The 21,756-nt window shown below is 41.9% G+C and overlaps 3 protein-coding genes across 3 annotated transcripts; 2 read left to right on the top strand and 1 right to left on the bottom strand.

The window, feature by feature from the left end:
- Nucleotides 1-7,477: 7,477 nt before the first annotated feature.
- Cmtr1 (Cap methyltransferase 1) lies at nucleotides 7,478-10,987 on the bottom strand. Its single transcript, XM_001355178.4, has 2 exons — nucleotides 10,228-10,987; nucleotides 7,478-10,164 (listed from the first exon to the last, which is right to left on the bottom strand). The coding sequence occupies exons 1-2, from the start codon at nucleotides 10,877-10,879 to the stop codon at nucleotides 8,456-8,458; spliced, it is 2,361 nt and encodes a 786-aa protein (XP_001355214.2). The 5' UTR covers nucleotides 10,880-10,987; the 3' UTR covers nucleotides 7,478-8,455.
- A 1,206-nt stretch (nucleotides 10,988-12,193) lies between these two features.
- LOC117184847 (polycystic kidney disease 2-like 1 protein) lies at nucleotides 12,194-16,198 on the top strand. Its single transcript, XM_033383878.1, has 8 exons — nucleotides 12,194-13,301; nucleotides 13,604-14,480; nucleotides 14,537-14,768; nucleotides 14,889-15,116; nucleotides 15,180-15,422; nucleotides 15,479-15,726; nucleotides 15,787-15,840; nucleotides 15,915-16,198. The coding sequence occupies exons 1-8, from the start codon at nucleotides 12,872-12,874 to the stop codon at nucleotides 16,021-16,023; spliced, it is 2,421 nt and encodes an 806-aa protein (XP_033239769.1). The 5' UTR covers nucleotides 12,194-12,871; the 3' UTR covers nucleotides 16,024-16,198.
- Nucleotides 16,199-18,221: 2,023 nt separating this feature from the next.
- On the top strand, nucleotides 18,222-21,533 carry LOC6901827 (polycystic kidney disease 2-like 1 protein). The gene is made up of 8 exons (XM_002134459.3): nucleotides 18,222-18,793; nucleotides 19,096-19,972; nucleotides 20,029-20,260; nucleotides 20,381-20,608; nucleotides 20,672-20,914; nucleotides 20,971-21,218; nucleotides 21,279-21,332; nucleotides 21,407-21,533. The coding sequence occupies exons 1-8, from the start codon at nucleotides 18,364-18,366 to the stop codon at nucleotides 21,513-21,515; spliced, it is 2,421 nt and encodes an 806-aa protein (XP_002134495.1). The 5' UTR covers nucleotides 18,222-18,363; the 3' UTR covers nucleotides 21,516-21,533.
- The last annotated feature ends 223 nt before the right edge of the window (nucleotides 21,534-21,756 follow it).

Raw genomic sequence — 21,756 nt, 5'->3', positions numbered from 1 at the left:
GAATGTAAACCGATCTTCCCCAACCAGTTTGTAAACTACAATTGTTTTGGGGTTCTGGGGTTTGAGCAGTCGTTTCTAGAGGCCCGGTGTCCTCAGCACTCTCCACCATCTTATCCTTTTCTGTTAAATAAATAAGAAGGTACAAATAAAAGTCGGATCAATGCTATTTACATCTTACCAGGGTGATATCCCGATATTGCATTAGCCATTATAATAATTTTGCATTGTAGTTGATTGTTTGGTTGTGGGCGCAACATCTGATTTCGTGTTGCCTTGAACGCTAATTTGGAATAAATTATTTAATAGATTAATTTATAATCTTGGATGTTTCTAATATCGCCAGTGAACTTCCGCTCCCGCTTCCCGTTGGTGAGTAAAAAGGATCGATCAGCATATGATTTTTCTTCAGTAATAAGCAGCACGTTACTGCATATTACACAACTTAATTGTACTACCAGAGAAGTAAATATTTCCCAAATGAAATCCGTTGGGCTGTACAGCTGTAAGCGGCTAAGATTTGTAAGGCTTGAATCTTGCTGTTGCATATTCCAGGGTTTCGTGGTGTTTGAGCCACGCCCAGGGGCGTTGAGTACATTTACTTTAATTTAATATTTCACTAATAAGTTAGCAAGGCTGATATGGACATAGTCTAGCGAAGCAAAAAGAGTATTATATATGTACCTTAAATGAGGCCCTGGTACAAAAGTTTTACTAAAACTTTGGTAAACACCCAACTATTTATTCAGATATTTGTACGAACTAAAACTATTCGATTATTTATCTAATTAATTCTTTTCGCTTATTAATTTGCTACAAATATTCCAATATTTTCCTCTTTTTTTTGCCTTACATTAGCATAAATCAGTAGGAACATTTTTTATTCCTTTTTTTTTTGGTGTTGATGGGTTCCGGGCTGGCAATCGAATGAAAAATGCTCAGCAACTTCTTGGCAACATTTTTAATTTCAATTAGCCCGGGCACTGACCAGGGGAATCCTCCGTCCACCGCTAAACGATGAAGGATGAAGGCGAACCCATGGGGCATGGAGGCAGAGACAGGGGACTGGTGAGGATTGCAATGTTTTCTGGTTTGCTGCCACTTGATTTATGTGGCTACATTAGACATTCCGCACATAGAGAGAGTCCCAACTACATACATACATGAGTACATATGTGTGCGAAAGGGAAATTTGGATGGGTTGAGCGTGAAAAAGAGCTACAAATGGGTTCAGAGTGAGAGGAAGATACACACGCTGTAACACGGAGTAAGAGAAGTAGTTGAAAGTTGACTAAGTGATTGCCAAAAAAAAAGAACTAAAAGCGAACACGGCCAAACACAATTAGAACCGAAAACGAACTTCAATGAGAGGTTGAATGTGGGTTTGATCTAGTGGAATGGGTGCTCTGTAGTTTTGCTATTGACCAGCATGGAATATTTTTGGCTACCACCTAAGCACTCAAAGGGTTAAGCGCACAGAGGGCTGAGGGGGAAAAAACGCCTTCTCCAAATGAGGGCAAAGGGTTCTTCGGTTCAGGGTCTGGGTCCCCCGTGCGGCCCCGGTCCGGGTCAAGCTTTGGTTTCTGGGTTTGCTCGTGTGAGCCGCAAAAATATTTGCATAGTTACCTTTAATGTGGTTCGACAGCGTTTCAGCAGTGGAGCTCGGTTCAGAACGTTTCAGATTGGTTCGGTTTGGTTCAAAACGGAGTGAAGTGGAGTGGAGCTGAGTTCAGTCTCGATGCAAAAGTTCTTCAACAACAAACGAACAAAAGTTTTCTTTGCACACACACAGACACACACACACAGACACACATACACATGTGTATGTATGCGCTGGCATGTAATTTAAAATGAAAAATTCTATTCTTTTGACACAAACACACTCGCACTCACACATACACATACACATACACAAACACAAACACATCCATATACGTCAACAAGCATTGATTTCATTTGCATAAATAAGGAAAAACTCGAATGGGGAACTCGACGAAAGTCTGCGGGTACCACGGGGTTGCTGGTCGGAGGTTGCACGGTACAGGGTGTGCGCATGGGGGCACCCTGTCTGTCCTCCTGATAACGTTCAGCAAACGAAACTATTGCCTACTTTTGTGCGCCAGGCATAGACAATCGAAGCTCGACACTGTGGTTCGAGATTCGCCAATCTTTACAAGAAAAATCACTTTAAAAACTCGGAGATTTTGTAGTCCAAGCATAATTCTACTGAAATATAACAGCATAGCAAAATAAGATTACCTTCAAGGTTCGTTTTCGTCATCCGAAGTCTATTTTCCATTCTCCAACATTACAATGGTCTTGACCGGAGCAAAAAAACACGGTACATAACTCCTGATAAATAATACATGATACATTCTGCGGGTTCAACTGTTTGTAAATGAATGTTGTTTCTGCTATGATGCCTTTAGGCAATTTTCGTGAAGATTCGAGGATGTTTGGTCTCCAGGTCATATCCCATACGTTGCCCGTTCAATGAATTTTAATTACTCCGCATGTCACTGTGCAACGCACTCTACCACCCCCATCTAGCTGGATCTCCACCCATTCATACGCTGTGGGCAACGGCAGTCAAAAATCGCATAAATTAAAAAACTGCACACACTCACGCACAGACAGAGATACAGAGAGAAAGCGGCGGCGGAAGGAGATTGGGGTGGAGAAATGGCAACCCTTTGTAAAGCTCACACACAAACACACACACACACAGCTGTCGCTCACCACCAAGGAAGTAATAAAGTATCTCGAAAGTAACTTATTAACCATGCTGACAACGCTGCCAGCTCCTGGAGCGCTCCCTCGTAGCTCCAGAGCCGGAGCCAGGCTCTGTCTGTACACATACCTCAAAGACAGACGGGGGATGAGCTGTGAGGTAGTCATGTTTCATGTTTGCTAATTGCAAGTCGATTTTTCATTTCACATTTCTCTCCAGAGTGTCGTACTGGACCTGAACCTCAGATACAACCTGAACCCCAAAACCGAACCTCATCCCAGCTACCACAACCTGAAGCTGGACAAGGAACTGATTGAGTCTGGGACTCCCCGGCCGTAAGTGGAATTTGTTGAGGTTTCCGCTGACCCACTCAACTCCAGCCACATCCCGGAAGGGCACACACACACACACACACACGCGCACTGCAAAAGGCAAAAATATTTAATTCAAAACAACAAGAGCAACAAAATAAAAAATCATCATATAATAGCATCGGGAAACGAAGCTTTGAATACTCTTACATATGTAAATATTATATATTATATATATATATAATATATATATATATTATATATATATATAGTCATCCAGTGCTGTTGAGAATTTAGTTTAACCCTGAAACAAAAACCACACTAGAAACTAATTAGCTTTTCATACAAAGATTTATGTTTCCAAAGACTATTTTATGATATGGTAGTCTTGTGGGTCCCATTTTATATAGAAGAGTGTGTAGACAGACGACTGTAGATGAGGAATACATAAAGTGAGAAGGCTTTCCTCTAGCTAGAATCGTAATAGCCTCAGAAAGGGTATTAAACAGAGCAGAAATCATGGGGAGTGGGTGAAAAAGAAAGAGGCAGCAAATGGTTAATTTAATTACAAATTCTTTGCTTTCTTTTCCATTGTATTAAATTTTCATGGGCTCTGACATCAGTGTAACGGTACAGCCATGCACACACATGCGTAAGTGTGTGCGTGTGTGCGTGTGCTTGTGTGAATGTCTGTGCGTGCATGTGTGTAGCACCTGCTGTCATTGCCATCTTTGCTACATTTTGGACGCTTAAATACCCAAGAGACTTAAGAAACGGAGAGCATCCTCCTCAGCCATTACTCCCACCACTCATCAGCAATCACCCTCCCCCACACTCTATCTTCCTGCGACACACAGGCACACACACAGGCACACATGGTCACACTGATTGTCCTTTCAATGAAAAATAGCTCTCATTAATGTTGCTCATTAGCAGCCGCAACGGGCAGGACTTTTCTTGGCTTTGGCTTTGGCTTCGGCTTTAGTCCCGCTCCTTGTTTTGCTCCTGGCATTGACATTTCCCTTCTCCAGATGTCCCCCGACATCCTCCCCAATTTGCCCTCCTTCGACCATTCAGCAAGTGTCAACTGGCAAATGATTTGCCATTATTTACTAATAAAACTCATCGAGTTTCTTCACTCCGCTAATCGAATGTGGTCTCTGTGCCACCACCCACGCATCCGACAACCCATACCCATCTGCTGGACCCACTCTCCTCCTCCTCCTCCACCACCTCTAAAACTGCTCAAGTCGTCACGAAGAGGAAGATGTCCCAGTCAGGCAAAGGAATCTTAATTCAAAGCGACTCGCATGCTTATGCTCGCCAATGACCTCATTCAACGTGGCCAAAGGAGGGGCACGATGTGGAAGAAGATGAGATGGCAAGAGCGAGGGAGCTCCCCAAAACTTGAGATGACAGAAGCTATCGGATCTTGCAGATGGCAATCCAGAAATTCCCTAGCTCAGTCTTTTGCCGTTCTGGAAGATCTTAACTTTGGTTTGAGTTCGTTGCAAAACAAGAGAGGAAATAATGAGGAAAATATCAATCAGAACATCAACCAGTAAGGAAGCTTGCTTTGGATAAGACAGGCCTACGGTGCCGGTTCAAATTATAAAAGGTATTTATTATTATTTACTATGGTAAAGTAAATGCTTAGATCCGTCAAAGCGTAGTCTAACATTAAGGCTTTCGAATCATATATCATATATATACAACGATTTTGCATAGTCAATGTCGATATACCCCATTCATTTTTCATAAACCAATCAATAACCTATTGGCTAATTGATCACCAGGAAACCTTACGTAAGAAAAAGGGAAACAATATTTGAACCGTACTCTGTTCTATACATAGATGAAATTCCCCTCTTAGTTCAAGGTTGATTCCGATATGTGTCAATCATTTGTGGTCCCAAATGGTTTATTGAAGCCAGGGGTGGCCCTGGGTTCGGTCCAGCTACGGCTTCAGCTACGACTTCCACTTGGACTGCCATTCAAACTCTTTCCTTTTCCGTTTCTTGGCATTTAATTTCGTTTATTCATTCGAATGACCACAAAATGACATTTGCATTTGGGCAGCGGTCAGCCCCAGACCTAGACCCAGACCCAAACCCAGACCATGGTCCACATCCAGTTTTAGTGCGACTCAACTCCCACTGAGGTCTCATGTGCTCTGGCCTCGAGGGAGCAGGGCCCGACAGCTCTGGAGTGGAGTGGAGTGGAGTGGAGCGTGCGCCTGTTAGAAGAATGGGGAGAGCCAGGGTCGTCTCTGGGGCTGTCCGTAATTCCGTTACAAATGAACGGCACAGTTGCAAAAATTTGTTTTGACAATTGAAGATGCTCGTAGCAGGCAAAGTGTGCAAAATGTATAAAACTATTAACTGGTCCTCCGTTTGTGTGTGTAATTAACTCTCTGCTGATTCGGCAATCGTAGGCCGAACCAAAAAAGCACAATTAAATGCACAGCACAAACACAATGCCCACAGCTTGCCCGGACATGCCACACACTGCACACTGGTCCCAGGTTGATTCTCGCGATTTGTTCTTGAATCTAAGAATCTAAGAACTAAGAAAAAAGAAGTCTAAAAAACAATCTAAATTCAAGCAGAAGTCGATGGTATACAAAAACTTGTTGGCAACGATCTACGTATCACATATCTTGCACTGCTTTATCACTGTATATCGATTGGATCCCGATGGACCACTGTGCGTTGCAGTTGAACTGAAAACTGAAGCCCCGCTCTCGTCGTCATCAACATTCCCATCGCCATTGCCATCGCCATCGCCATTGCCGTAGCCAAAAAGCAATTAGCAAAGTTTTCAGTCTCCAAAACACTCACGGTGGGGAAGGAGGACCACTCGTACACTTTGCCGGGCCATCATCAATCTGGTGCAGTTGCGCAACCCAAGCCCAAGCCCAAGCCAGCTCAGCCCAACCGGGGACTGCTCCTCCATCCATTATGGTTGCACCTAACTGTGAGCTGCCATGGCCAGGGATTGGACAGGCGCGACCATCGTCATTCCCAATTATTCATGGATAATCTAACCCAAAATGGGACGTTAATTACTGGCGCATGTCCGATGGACATTCGTGAGCCGCTCTTCACACCTCTGCGCCTCCTTCAATGTGTAACTGTATTGTGTGTGGCATGAATTGCAGAAGCATTGCCCCCGAAGCGGGGACGTGAGCGGACCATTTGCTTTTTTGGCTCCAACTGTAAACAGCACAGAGTCACTGGGGCCCCCTCATCCGCATCCGCATCCGCGTCCGGGCCACACTCTTCGTCCATTTATCGGGTGATTAATTAAGCTGCACGGATGCAGCGAATTCTGCTGCTGACAACTTCCGACCCCGAACCCCGGACCCTGGACACCACCAAAAGAAAGACAATGCTAAAGATTTACTATAAATATTGAACTAGAAAGCGCTTAAATATGTAGTAAACGCAAAAATGACTAAAGAATTCCCCAATCTACTTACTTCATTGATAATAATTGATTACGCGCCGCATATAATGTCAGATATTCGAGAAATCGTTACTTGAGTCGGAGTCCAGCCTGGCAACAGGAACGACCATAAAGAAGCCGTCGAGAGATATCGGAAGAGTTTTCTTTCCTGTTTTATAGCCGTACTACCATGGAAGTCTTTCGCAGAGAGATATATTGTAGATGGGCTAGAAGAGCATGACATACCCTGTTGTGTCGATATTTTCTCCTCGGACCTTACAAATTTATGGTGGGGACACGAAAACTACTCAACAGGCCGTATCAATATCCACAGCTGGTCTCCAAGGGGAAGAGTCTCTAGTCTATAGAATATAGTATACTGTTTTATTTTTTAAATGTGAGGCTACCACAGTCGACACTAGCTAAATCGAACCAGTTGATCGATATCGTCGATGAATTGAACTAATGTCACCCTTGGTTGCCCCAGTCCTTGTGCATTTGCTTGGATCTCTACAGTCAGCACCGGCTATACAAACCTTCACTCAGTTCACTTCATTGTTTCCACTGTTTCCCCAAGCCGTTTGTTTTTTGTCCCCTCACTCTCTTGATCGCTGCGCGATTCCATTATTATTATTCCAGATGTTTTCAATTATTTCGAGTTCGTGGCAAAACGATTTTGTTCGTTGAAAAAAGATAATCAGATAAGATTATAATCAGATTAAAGTAATGATACGATCACACCTTAGCAGTGGGCGGAATCGACTTGATTGATTGATTTTTGACCAGAAACAGAACATTCAGAACATTTTACATAGACATTTTCTTAAAATGAGACAAACAAAATTATCTGTTGCTCATTAAATCACTACATCATTAGGATGCCAAAACTTTGGTCACCAAAGCTGGCCTTTCTTGTTCTTAATTCCAGTTTCATATTCTTAGATTTGGTTTCAACGACTGGGAAATTTTCTGTTCAAATCAACTCGAGAGATAAGCCTAGTTTTTTGTATTTATTGTTGGCTATTTCCATTTATTTACACTTATAATATGACAAACTTCAATGAAATAAATGGGGGGAGTGGGTGTGGTGTGAGGGGTGCCTCTGGGGCTCAAAATTCTAAACAGAAGTCAAAGCAGCCGATAAATAATAAGATCTCGTAAACAATTCTGTAAGAGCAATGGTGTTAGAGTGAGATTGTGTATAATGCGTACGAATTTAGGAATCAGCATATCTTCGATGCTTATAATTCTTCTCATTTGTTTGATTATTTATCCAGTAATGCTTTCCGGTAACGCAAACTTGTTTATTATTGGTTGGTTTTGCTTGCGGAAAAATAATCATAATAAGACTTATACAGAGACGATATGCATGCTTGATTCATTTGTGCCATGCATTCGCTTTCTTCAAGGGGTGTATACCGTTCAAAAGGTATACAATATTCGGGGAGATACACACAAATAGTTAAATGTAAAGATGGTATTTTGTCAAAAATCAGAGTCGAAACTCGAAACTCACATATATATGCATTGTTAAGTGATTCTCTGTGGTATTTCATCCACAATTTCAGGGTTCTGCATTCCAAACACAAAAAAAAAAAAAAAACATTAATTAAAACTAGCTAAATTTCGGCAAGGGCATGCAAAGCCTTGACTGTCTTCTTTTTGGTAGGATCTATTGCCATACGAAAAATCTTCTGATTTCGGTTCGACACAAATTTACAAATAATTATGTATATAGTTACATATGAACGTCAGATACAGAAAATTAAAATTTTTGGAACAGCTCCTGGGGACAAATGTTCGTCAGATACTTAATTCGTATAAGTAAAATACAGGATCTGTTGTAAAACCTCCAGATAAATCCTATGCAGGCGAAAAAATATGTACTTTCTTTTTAAATATAGATAATATTAAGATCTACTGCGGGCATTGTCCATTCTTGATATGGATATGCAATTGCAGATGTTGCTTACGCGTGGGCCAACTTGTCCGCGATAAATTTAATGAAATGGCTGCGGAACAATATCTTTGGATTGTCCTCGTCGGCATGCTCCTCGACCTGGCGCAGGTTCGTCCACTTCCAGAGTGCACGGCGCGCGTAGCTTTGGCGAAAGGAGGCAAAGATTTCGGAGGTCTTTTTGCTGGGTATATTATCCTTATAATACGACTCCTTGTTCTTGGTGTTGAAATAGTAGACCTGGTTGCGAGAGCGCGATTTGGCCGAAACATAGCTTTGGTTCAACTCGCAGAGCATGAGAATGCTGCCGGGAACAAAGAACTTGTTGTCATCGAGGGAGAAGCCGAAGCGCTGCGAATTGTCTTTCAGCACATAGTGGCGCATCTCGCTGAAGAAGGCGTTCATGTCCTGCAGTCGAAAGAATGGCTTGCTGCGCAAGGGACCGCAGCTGCGCTCCTTCTTGTACGGCTTGTTCAAGCTACGCGCATACTTATCGCACATGCTGATGCGATCGCATAGCGGACGACGACGGATGTCGATGCCGCCCAGGCAGATCCCGTCGATGATGTGCAGAGCGGGCACGCGCTGAATGGTGCGCCCCTCACCGTAGAACTCGAAGACGATCTGGCCGAAAAATATGGAACGAGCCTGCACCTCAAAGGACGTTTCGACCAGCTCCCACTTCTTGTGCTCCGTGTAGCGGAGAAGATTACCGCGCGACTTGCACATGAAGAGGCTGCAGCTATTGATGTTGGTCTCTTCCCGCCCGATCGGCATGAATATCCAGTCCCTGACATTCTGCACGGTATTGGAGAGGGCTGCCACATTGTTCATCTCATTTGGCGCAAAATTGAGCCAGCTGCGATCCTGCCACCAATCGACGAGCAGCTCCTCGAGCAGGCGATCTGTTGGTTTTATTTCTGGCGCCTGACGCAGCTTATCGGGCAGTACCCAGCGCTTCAGGCACTCCTGACGTACCTCCGACTGGCGTGTTTCCTTCAGCTCCGTGTTCTTGGCAAAGGTAGCGATCTTTCGCAGACCCACAATCTGCTTCTTTCCAATGGCATTGTTCGAGTCGATGATGTAGTGTATGAAATCTGCATCTGCAGCGATCTCGTTGGCGTCGAATATCTCAAGGATGTCGTTATCACTGTCGCGCTCCTCGTTAAGCATAATATTGATTTTATTCATGAAATTAGTAATGGCAGAGGTATCCTCCTGCTTGTATTTGCAGACAAGGTAGCGCTCCGAGTTGGCCGGACGACTGCTATTTGGCTTGATGATTGCGATTTGGTGGAAGCATTTATACATCAGGTAGATAAGGCCTACGCTGAACGGTGTAAACAGATCGAACACCTTGCACACAAAGTTGCCGTTCTTGCGCAATATTTTGAGTGCGGTGAGGAACTGGCAGAGATAAAGCTGCTTCGACAGAATTTCCTGTATGTTCTCCTCGCCCTCCACTGAGAATCCTCCGTCGGCCATGGCAAAGTGCACGCCATCGGGTGTGTGACGGCGTATGTATTCGTTCAATGAATCCTGATTTTGGTCGTCGAATATGTTCCCATCATCTTTGATGCCATAGTAGGTATCAAACGACTCGGGGGAGGCGGCAAAGAACTTCTCCAACTTAAAATCGTTGGCACCGCGCAGCGTGAATCCAAATCCCTTTGCCTCCCACAATTTGCGGAACAGAACATATTCAGAAAAGCCGCCGGGGCCTGGGAAAGAGGAGCACATTCAGAAGAACTCCAACTGGAATCACCCGATTAGCATTAACTCACCCGCACACATGTCTGTAAAGTAGAGGAGGTCCTTGGGATCCACCAGAGGACGGCCCTCGAGATCTCTGGGATTGGTGAACATGTAGTCGCACATGGAGTCAATGTTGGCCATTTTGACGGCGGCCCGATTGAGAAAAATGGAGCTGCGTATGGTCTCAAATGGATTGCAGCGAGAGCGGGCCCGGCGTTTCTCGTAGTCGTTAAGATCGTCAAATGCCGACTTCGCCGTAAGGATGTCATGGAGGACTGCTGGATTACAATAGCGGGTCTCATCATCCAGAGTGCTTTTGCGTTTACCAAACACGACGGAGCGCATCAATTGATCCATGGCATAATGACTGGCATTCGAGCCCACATTTGTCAGCCACTCAAATGTCTCTGGCATCTCTAGCTCTTCGCAGTTGGGGTCCCATTGCCCAGCGGCTAAGTGGGCTGCGTCCAGCTTGAGGCCAAAACCGCGACGACCATCCTGCTGGACAGCTATAATGGGGTCCAAGCGACCTTGATTGCTCTTACCCAAACCCTTATCGTTCTCATAGCCCATTTTTTTCATCATCTCCATGGCCTTATTGGAGTAGCTCTTCACCCACTCCCGCTTTATCTTCTTTGGAGTGGGCTCCGAGTTCTCATCGTCGGACTGTTCCTCCATCATGGCAATGCACTGAATAAACTAATAAGGAAGTTTCCTTAAACCGTACGGCTGACAATTTGTTTATATAGAGCTCAGTGTGGCCGTGGATTTATCGATAAGATATACGGTCTGACCCTCAACAATATACTTCTCAGTTTCGAAACATACCAAAAATATACCGACAAATTATTTGTATTCATATTCCATCATATTCTACGATTTGGATATTCCATTGAATATTACTAACTAGCAGAACCCTCAGCTCTGAAAACATAATTTTATCTGATTGACGAAGTTAAGTTATTGCTTATCATGAAATGCTTCAGCAAAAAAAGTCAACAACAATTTCCACAAAATCAATTATTTTACATGCTAACTACACGGTAACTACACATTTTCTACATATTAGGTGCATATGTATTTATATACCGCTTAGAATTTATATTAAACTAAGTTTAATCCATTAAAAAGTATAGCACCATACATTTATCAAATGCATATTGGCGGCTGAATAGGTTATCCTCCAGCTTAAAAGGTATTCTTTGCGCATTTTCAGCTCGCTCTATTAACGTATTTTCTGAATAGCTACTACCATACAACTTTAGTGAAAAAAAATACATCGAATTTTTTCCTGAATAACCTGCCCTTTTTTTAGCGGATATATAAAATTAAATATAGTTTTATATAATATATTTAAAAAACGTTTGACGGTTTTTTTCCCATATAATCCGCATGGAAGCGCCAGTGTGAAAAACCTCCGTTATCTACGTTTTTACCGCTAACCGTTTTCTATGCCTTGTTTCAGACATTTTGAGAGATTGAAATTGAAACAATAAGTAACTCGATGCCGTTCACGAATACTAATTCGATGTGGTCTGGGCATGGCTCTAATTGGAATTTCTACACAATTTCTACATTTTTTTATTGGACAAGTCGCGTGCTAAAAAATATTGGAAAATACCAGAAATTCTATGAAAAGTATACAAATATTCAGGATATTTAGACATTATCGATCAAATATATGGTCTGACCATACTTTTTTCTCGATACTATATTTGAAATTCAATTTAAAAACAAAACTAGCGAAAAAATAAATGAACTGCTTTCGAATATTCCGTTCCGTTTCGCAGATTTTTACATTTACTAGATCAAGCCTTAGTCGTACGTTCGCGACCACATATTTACTGTTATCGCTATGAAAAAAAAATTGGATGAATCGCATCATTTTTACTAAACATGGAGATAACTAAAAAAAGACTATACTGTATGGTTAGTGGTTAAACGCAAAAATGTATTTCTTGCCAACGTTCCGATAACCAAATCGGGTTGCGTCAGATGTAGGCGCACAAACGAAAAGTGTTGCTACCCTGATTATTTATTTACCAGCCAAATTTTAGTTTGGGTTAAGAAAAAAATTATTTATAAAGAACTCACAAGCTGAACTGCCCTGAAAATGGTTTCAAATGTTAATGCATCACAAAGTCATGTATTTTGTTTCTTTTGCAATAAGGATTGCTTTAATATTTTTTGACGCCCCCTGCCACCACACAAATACCGAAAATCTGTGGAATCTACAAATTTAAAGATACAAAAACTCAATAAATTAGAATCATAACCACCAGATTGCAGTCGGATCAGTATTATAACCAGAAGGAACAAATGAAGTTGCATTGGCTACGCTACGCTCTCCGTATACTCTTTATCACACTCACTCTTCCTAGTGCAGTGTGCGCGCTCTGGCCGAGGGAAGTGAGATAAAACGGCTGGTGAGAATAGAAAACAGGAAATATGGGAATAGAGAAAAAGAATCACATGTAAAAAAAAAGCTTACATATAAATATACCAACTGAGTATCGGGTATGAATGTAGACACACGGCTTTGCTGAGTACCTGGGCCAGATCCAAGCAATCTTTACTTAAACTTCAAGATTTATTTTAGTCCTTACTCGGTTTTGCAAACAAATCGGGGCATAATTTTAACTGAAATATATCTTAGAAAAGTTCGCATTAAAAATGTCGTCAATGGGTCAGGGTCGAAGACCGGATGGACAGGTTCAAAGTCCTATTTCGCCCCCAAGGTCAGCACGAGCAGTGTCGCTTCCGCCTTCCGCAAAAGATACGGCATTTGAAGAGAAACCAGACGCGAGCCGTGGTCAGCCTCCGGAACCCGGTGCAGATCCACCTCTGGATCAGACCCGTTCTTCTGGTGTAACTGAGGAGACGGCAAAAGAGGAAAGACGCGGCTTGTTCGGACGAAAAAAGGGGGTACTGATTACGACCCCGAGAAGTGGTTCACTTTCCAATGGATTAGGACGCGAAGTCCACATACACCATGGCCAAAAAGGAAAATCAACGCGCATTCTCTATACCACAGATGAGGAAGTGCGCGATGCTCTCCTGGAGTTTGGAGTGTTCATCATATTTCTTGTTCTGACATCATTGGGTGAGTAGGTGATTCACATTCAAGGTGTTTACATCCGTAAGGTATAAAGACCGGTATATATTCTGATATATAAATATTACAATATAATTACTTGAAAGTTTACTCGAATGTTTAATCAATCATGTATGCAAATTCAAACAACTCTTCCATGTTTAATAAAAACAATTATGCTTACTTCCGAAAACTCGGATAAGATTAAAATACGATAACCATTTCTATGATCTTAAAAGTCAGCAAACAACATGTTGCATCTTTTTTTCTAACCTCAAGCGCTATTAAGATTAAAATAATTTTTGTTGCAGTAACTCTATCTGTGCGTCACCCTCACATGTTCTACTTTAACGATACTATAAAGAAACTATTTGCCACTCGCGAAATGGTTGTGGCTCCATCCGTTACGGTCTGTTTTGAAAAGATCCTCACTGTCCCAGATTGGTGGGACTATTTGGTATACAACTTTATAAAAACATTGCACGGAGATTTGACCATAACTACAGAAGCACCAAATGACACTGCAACCGGTAATCAAAACGCTGAAGCGTTGCGTCAGGCCAGCGAGGATCACTGGAATGTGGAGGATGGGTATGTGGATCGCGATTATGATGAATCCCAGAAACGGAACGGGGAATTGGAACAACGACCACAAGATGCCGGGCTTGAAGACATCGGTGGAGCCGCCACGCTTGAAGCCCTCGAGCTGGACGAGCAAACTTTCTACGACAAAAGAGCTGGTTTTGATGGTTCTGCCAGTACTAGACAAAACTCGAAGGCAACCACACATCTCGCGGGTCGCGTATATCTGCTCCAGAACCTTCTGCTCGGTCCCCCGCGCCTTCGGCAGATTCGTGTCCGCAGGGAGAGTTGCCAAGCGAGCGACGACTTCGTACGACACTTCAACACCTGCTACTCCGCCTATTCGGCGGGGATGGAAGAGAAAACCGGTACGCACAAAGGTACAGAGTTCTACACGATGGGCAAGCTGAACGCGACTCCGATTTGGACAGTGCTGGCATTCTATAGTACTGGTGGTTACATCGCTGATCTGACCTATGACAAGGACGATAATTTGGAGAAGATAAATAAACTGAGGGCCGATAATTGGCTGGATCGCGGCTCAAGGCTATGTCTGATGGAGTTCAATCTGTACAACAAGAATACGGACATCTTTCAAAGCGTCAAGTAGGGATCAGCTTCGACTTAAAGTGCAGCTCATTTAAAGCTTCTCTTCCAACCAGACTTCTAGCCGAAATCCCCCCCACGGGAGGTGTGATACCACAGACGCATCTGCAAACTGTCAAGCAGTATTCTTTCTTCAACGATACCAGTCAGACTATGACTGTGATCTATATATTTTGGTATATCATGGTCGCTTATTATACTATCTGTGAGGTTAATGGATTAAGAAAGTCGGGGATTACAATTTACTACAGGTCGTTGCTAAATGTTCTCGACTCTATTGTATTAGTGGTAAATATTAACATTATTGGTCGTTTCCTGATCTACCTTTCCATTCCTTCGGCAGTACTAGTGTACTAGTGGTAACAATTTTTTTAATCATCGCTTCGCAATCTACCTTTGCACTCCTAGCTTTGCTACCTGGCCTTGATCTACAACGTCTGGCATACATTCCAAGTTGGTGCCCTTACACGAAATGCCAAGAGGCACACGGGCTATCAAAGTATCGATGTTCTTTGCTTTGTGAACATCATCTATGTGGATATGATGGCCATTTTAGCTTTTCTTGTATGGATAAAAATATTCAAGTTTATCAGTTTCAACAAAACACTTGTTCAGTTTACAACTACATTAAGAAGGGTATTTTTTAATATTTTAATTTCAATAGATGTCATTTTTGAAGATTTATTTGAACATTTGTAGTGCTCCAAAGATTTGGCTGGCTTCAGTCTTATGTTCGGCATTGTTTTTTTGGCCTATGCTCAACTGGGTCTTCTGCTCTTCGGCACTAAGCATCCAGATTTTCATAACTTCGTCACTTCAGTCTTGACCATGATCCGCATGATCCTAGGCGATTTTCAATATAATCTCATTGAGCAAGCGAATCGCGTGCTGGGTCCCATCTACTTTCTCACCTACATTCTACTTGTGTTTTTTATATTGCTGGTAAGCTTTGAACATCGAATGAGTTTTGTCGGTTACCATAAGTTGTATTCCACTAGAACATGTTCCTGGCCATCATCATGGAAACTTATAACTCGGTAAAGAGTGAAATTACTCAAGGGCGCAGTCATTTGGGCTCATATATCTATAAGAAGCTGGCTGCAGCCATTTACTGGATCGTCCACTGTGGCCGGAAGGGACGGGTTCAGCCTACCCGCCGAGCTGCTTCTGTCAATGAGACTGATGTGGATGGCACGATCGCAGAATTTGAAGAGCCTAAAGTGCTAGCAAACATAACCCAAGCAGAGTATATTTACCAGAGTAAACTTACCAGTCCTTTTTCATTTTAGCTAAATATCTCTTTCAGCGCCCGTTACTTTGAAGAGGTTCCCCCCGATGTTCAAAACAAGGAGCTATTTCAGTAAGAGCTCCGAAACTTTGATTAGTGCCATTTATTATTTGTAAATCACCTTGGTTTTCTTTACTATCTCTTAGTCTAACAAATCGCGTAACACTGATTGAAGAAATTCTCGAACAGCTGGTCACTAATATGGATGATGTACTAAAACGCATCGAGAGAGAGCAAGGCGCAAGAAAACACTAAATTCGATATACGAGTTTGATATATCTCAACTAATGTTGAATATTGGAATATTGGAGCATTACTCATTACTACCGTATTCTTACAGACTCAGAACTTTTTGCACCTTTTTTTGAATGTAAATAGAATTAGTTCTTTTAAATAAAATCAGTATCAGAAACAGTCTGTCTCAGAACAACAAAATTGCTTTCACTCATCTTTCATTTCCGTCATCAAAGACTGTCGCCGTCTCTTGAGACTCTCATTTTCACAACGGAGGATACCACCTCCTTAGTCCGACTCTTTCCAGTTCTAGTTGCAACGACCAAACTGAAGTCGGTTTATGTACATACGCAACGTAGCTTATTACATTCTATATATATTCTATATCTATTTCTAGATCATGGTTAGCCTTTCAACGAAGCGACAGTGAATAGATTCGATCTGAAAGAAGTTGAAATTGCAAAAATCTTAAAAAAAATATGTAGCATACTCAAGCTATTTGAAAAAAGGTGTGAAGTGTTAGATGAGTTTCTTTATTGGTATCTCAGACTAGATCTATGGATACAGTGAAACTTATCCTATTTTATAGTTATGATTAAAGGGCTATACAAAATTACAAGCTAGTATAGTTTAAAAAAACATTAACGGCGTAAGGTCTTCTGTCCCAATTGAGATAAAGTATTTAAATGCTTAATTAAAAAAATTAAAGTATTTAAAAATTTAGATATACTATGTATCTATATATGTACTTATATGTATATACATACGCATGTATGACCAGGTCAAAATTAGCAAGGGCAAGAGTACCACGCATTGCCACTAAAAAACGAAGGGGAACGTTGTGAGTTGCTGCGGCGACCGCAACTCTACATTTATACTCGATACTTAGTCAGTATGGCTACATTGAGCGACAATGTGTGCGTGCGGGAGAGACAGAAAACGTGTCTGAACATGTCGTCGGGCGCTGCATAGCCACTGCAAATTAATTTGTTCCATTTGGCTATAAAAATGATCCGATCTGATCAAAATTCAGCAATCTCGTAGATACGGCCGTTCTCAATGATTGTGCGTTTTTAGTTTTTTCGTATTTTCAATATTGTGGATGCCACAGATTTTCGTGCTTTGTGGGGGCGGAAGGAGGTGGGGCGAAGTTTTGAAATATTGTAACAGTGACATATCAGAGAAGTCTGGATCCAAAACATCGTTGCTCTAGCTTTTATAGTCTTTGAGCACTAGGCGCTAATAGGGACGGACAGACAGACATGGCTCAAACGACTCGGCTATTGATGCTGATCAAGAATATATATACTTTATGGGGTCGGATATGATTCCTTCTGGACGTTACACACATCCACTTTTACCACAAATCGAATATACCCCAATACTCATTTTGAGTATCGGGTATAAAAATGGTCAAAATTCAGTAGAGTACGTTCATTGCGGCAGGAGGAATCTCGTTAGGATAGTCCAAAAACTGTTATTTTACATACTAGAAGATATATTCTTTTTTGGGCATTAAAGGAACCAAGATACATTCAATAATCCATGATCGAAAAAATACTCTCGTTAATTGATGCGAAGAAATGGTGATAAAATACAGACACGGTTTCTCCAGGCACATTTTTAAATAGTAGCATCTGACGGATCATCGATACATGAAGTTAAGCCCGAGGCAAAATAGCAATTGACGGTATTAGTGTTTTGAATTAGTCAAATGTCACTAAAGTTGTCTTTAGAAACTTTTTCAAACCAAAGGATCGACTTTTATGTACCTGATACTCAAAGAGCAGATTTTTTGTGGAAGTGGATAAATGGACAACACCATTAAGGAAGAGTTTCTGCCGCCATAAAGTATATATACTCGTTTTCTTGATCAGCATCAATTGCGGAGTCGTCCGTCCGGCACCTACATACTTTTATGTGTAGATTTTAAAGATATAAAAAATTCGAAAACTACACGATTTCAGTGTAGATCAAATCGGATCAGTATTATAACCAGAAGGAACAAATGAAGTTGCATTGGCTACGCTACGCTCTCCGTATACTCTTTATCACACTCACTCTTCCTAGTGCAGTGTGCGCGCTCTGGCCGAGGGAAGTGAGATAAAACGGCTGGTGAGAATAGAAAACAGGAAATATGGGAATAGAGAAAAAGAATCACATGTAAAAAAAAGCTTACATATAAATATACCAACTGAGTATCGGGTATGAATGTAGACACACGGCTTTGCTGAGTACCTGGGCCAGATCCAAGCAATCTTTACTTAAACTTCAAGATTTATTTTAGTCCTTACTCGGTTTTGCAAACAAATCGGGGCATAATTTTAACTGAAATATATCTTAGAAAAGTTCGCATTAAAAATGTCGTCAATGGGTCAGGGTCGAAGACCGGATGGACAGGTTCAAAGTCCTATTTCGCCCCCAAGGTCAGCACGAGCAGTGTCGCTTCCGCCTTCCGCAAAAGATACGGCATTTGAAGAGAAACCAGACGCGAGCCGTGGTCAGCCTCCGGAACCCGGTGCAGATCCACCTCTGGATCAGACCCGTTCTTCTGGTGTAACTGAGGAGACGGCAAAAGAGGAAAGACGCGGCTTGTTCGGACGAAAAAAGGGGGTACTGATTACGACCCCGAGAAGTGGTTCACTTTCCAATGGATTAGGACGCGAAGTCCACATACACCATGGCCAAAAAGGAAAATCAACGCGCATTCTCTATACCACAGATGAGGAAGTGCGCGATGCTCTCCTGGAGTTTGGAGTGTTCATCATATTTCTTGTTCTGACATCATTGGGTGAGTAGGTGATTCACATTCAAGGTGTTTACATCCGTAAGGTATAAAGACCGGTATATATTCTGATATATAAATATTACAATATAATTACTTGAAAGTTTACTCGAATGTTTAATCAATCATGTATGCAAATTCAAACAACTCTTCCATGTTTAATAAAAACAATTATGCTTACTTCCGAAAACTCGGATAAGATTAAAATACGATAACCATTTCTATGATCTTAAAAGTCAGCAAACAACATGTTGCATCTTTTTTTCTAACCTCAAGCGCTATTAAGATTAAAATAATTTTTGTTGCAGTAACTCTATCTGTGCGTCACCCTCACATGTTCTACTTTAACGATACTATAAAGAAACTATTTGCCACTCGCGAAATGGTTGTGGCTCCATCCGTTACGGTCTGTTTTGAAAAGATCCTCACTGTCCCAGATTGGTGGGACTATTTGGTATACAACTTTATAAAAACATTGCACGGAGATTTGACCATAACTACAGAAGCACCAAATGACACTGCAACCGGTAATCAAAACGCTGAAGCGTTGCGTCAGGCCAGCGAGGATCACTGGAATGTGGAGGATGGGTATGTGGATCGCGATTATGATGAATCCCAGAAACGGAACGGGGAATTGGAACAACGACCACAAGATGCCGGGCTTGAAGACATCGGTGGAGCCGCCACGCTTGAAGCCCTCGAGCTGGACGAGCAAACTTTCTACGACAAAAGAGCTGGTTTTGATGGTTCTGCCAGTACTAGACAAAACTCGAAGGCAACCACACATCTCGCGGGTCGCGTATATCTGCTCCAGAACCTTCTGCTCGGTCCCCCGCGCCTTCGGCAGATTCGTGTCCGCAGGGAGAGTTGCCAAGCGAGCGACGACTTCGTACGACACTTCAACACCTGCTACTCCGCCTATTCGGCGGGGATGGAAGAGAAAACCGGTACGCACAAAGGTACAGAGTTCTACACGATGGGCAAGCTGAACGCGACTCCGATTTGGACAGTGCTGGCATTCTATAGTACTGGTGGTTACATCGCTGATCTGACCTATGACAAGGACGATAATTTGGAGAAGATAAATAAACTGAGGGCCGATAATTGGCTGGATCGCGGCTCAAGGCTATGTCTGATGGAGTTCAATCTGTACAACAAGAATACGGACATCTTTCAAAGCGTCAAGTAGGGATCAGCTTCGACTTAAAGTGCAGCTCATTTAAAGCTTCTCTTCCAACCAGACTTCTAGCCGAAATCCCCCCCACGGGAGGTGTGATACCACAGACGCATCTGCAAACTGTCAAGCAGTATTCTTTCTTCAACGATACCAGTCAGACTATGACTGTGATCTATATATTTTGGTATATCATGGTCGCTTATTATACTATCTGTGAGGTTAATGGATTAAGAAAGTCGGGGATTACAATTTACTACAGGTCGTTGCTAAATGTTCTCGACTCTATTGTATTAGTGGTAAATATTAACATTATTGGTCGCTTCCTGATCTACCTTTCCATTCCTTCGGCAGTACTAGTGTACTAGTGGTAACAATTTTTTTAATCATCGCTTCGCAATCTACCTTTGCACTCCTAGCTTTGCTACCTGGCCTTGATCTACAACGTCTGGCATACATTCCAAGTTGGTGCCCTTACACGAAATGCCAAGAGGCACACGGGCTATCAAAGTATCGATGTTCTTTGCTTTGTGAACATCATCTATGTGGATATGATGGCCATTTTAGCTTTTCTTGTATGGATAAAAATATTCAAGTTTATCAGTTTCAACAAAACACTTGTTCAGTTTACAACTACATTAAGAAGGGTATTTTTTAATATTTTAATTTCAATAGAAGTCATTTTTGAAGATTTATTTGAACATTTGTAGTGCTCCAAAGATTTGGCTGGCTTCAGTCTTATGTTCGGCATTGTTTTTTTGGCCTATGCTCAACTGGGTCTTCTGCTCTTCGGCACTAAGCATCCAGATTTTCATAACTTCGTCACTTCAGTCTTGACCATGATCCGCATGATCCTAGGCGATTTTCAATATAATCTCATTGAGCAAGCGAATCGCGTGCTGGGTCCCATCTACTTTCTCACCTACATTCTACTTGTGTTTTTTATATTGTTGGTAAGCTTTGAACATCGAATGAGTTTTGTCGGTTACCATACGTTGTATTCCACTAGAACATGTTCCTGGCCATCATCATGGAAACTTATAACTCGGTAAAGAGTGAAATTACTCAAGGGCGCAGTCATTTGGGCTCATATATCTATAAGAAGCTGGCTGCAGCCATTTACTGGATCGTCCACTGTGGCCGGAAGGGACGGGTTCAGCCTACCCGCCGAGCTGCTTCTGTCAATGAGACTGATGTGGATGGCACGATTGCAGAATTTGAAGAGCCTAAAGTGCTAGCAAACATAACCCAAGCAGAGTATATTTACCAGAGTAAACTTACCAGTCCTTTTTCATTTTAGCTAAATATCTCTTTCAGCGCCCGCTACTTTGAAGAGGTTCCCCCCGATGTTCAAAACAAGGAGCTATTTCAGTAAGAGCTCCGAAACTTTGATTAGTGCCATTTATTATTTGTAAATCACCTTGGTTTTCTTTACTATCTCTTAGTCTAACAAATCGCGTAACACTGATTGAAGAAATTCTCGAACAGCTGGTCACCAATATGGATGATGTACTAAAACGCATCGAGAGAGAGCAAGGCGCAAGAAAACACTAAATTCGATATACGAGTTTGATATATCTCAACTAATGTTGAATATTGGAATATTGGAGCATTACTCATTACTACCGTATTCTTACAGACTCAGAACTTTTTGCACCTTTTTTTGAATGTAAATAGAATTAGTTCTTTTAAATAAAATCAGTATCAGAAACAGTCTGTCTCAAAACAACAAAATTGCTTTCACTCATCTTTCATTTGCATCGTCAAATCCTCTTTGTTTTTTTTAGTGAACATT

The sequence above is a fragment of the Drosophila pseudoobscura genome, chromosome X (genome assembly GCF_009870125.1).
Source record: "Drosophila pseudoobscura strain MV-25-SWS-2005 chromosome X, UCI_Dpse_MV25, whole genome shotgun sequence".
Lineage (NCBI taxonomy): Eukaryota > Metazoa > Arthropoda > Insecta > Diptera > Drosophilidae > Drosophila > Drosophila pseudoobscura.
This window is presented reverse-complemented; position numbering and strand designations above follow the sequence as displayed.

Bases quoted from the DNA above. Each gene is read 5' to 3' on its own strand.
- Cmtr1 (XM_001355178.4), bottom strand. From the start codon at position 10,879: ATGATGGAGGAACAGTCCGACGATGAGAACTCGGAGCCCACTCCAAAG. The intron at 10,165-10,227 runs GTGAGTTAATGC...CCTCTTTCCCAG, and splicing joins CTTTACAGACATGTGTGCGG to GCCCCGGCGGCTTTTCTGAA.
- LOC117184847 (XM_033383878.1), top strand. From the start codon at position 12,872: ATGTCGTCAATGGGTCAGGGTCGAAGACCGGATGGACAGGTTCAAAGT. The intron at 13,302-13,603 runs GTGAGTAGGTGA...TTTTTGTTGCAG, and splicing joins TCTTGTTCTGACATCATTGG to TAACTCTATCTGTGCGTCAC. The intron at 15,841-15,914 runs GTAAGAGCTCCG...ACTATCTCTTAG, and splicing joins CAAAACAAGGAGCTATTTCA to TCTAACAAATCGCGTAACAC.
- LOC6901827 (XM_002134459.3), top strand. From the start codon at position 18,364: ATGTCGTCAATGGGTCAGGGTCGAAGACCGGATGGACAGGTTCAAAGT. The intron at 20,261-20,380 runs GTAAATATTAAC...TTGCACTCCTAG, and splicing joins TCGACTCTATTGTATTAGTG to CTTTGCTACCTGGCCTTGAT. The intron at 20,609-20,671 runs GTATTTTTTAAT...GAACATTTGTAG, and splicing joins TTACAACTACATTAAGAAGG to TGCTCCAAAGATTTGGCTGG.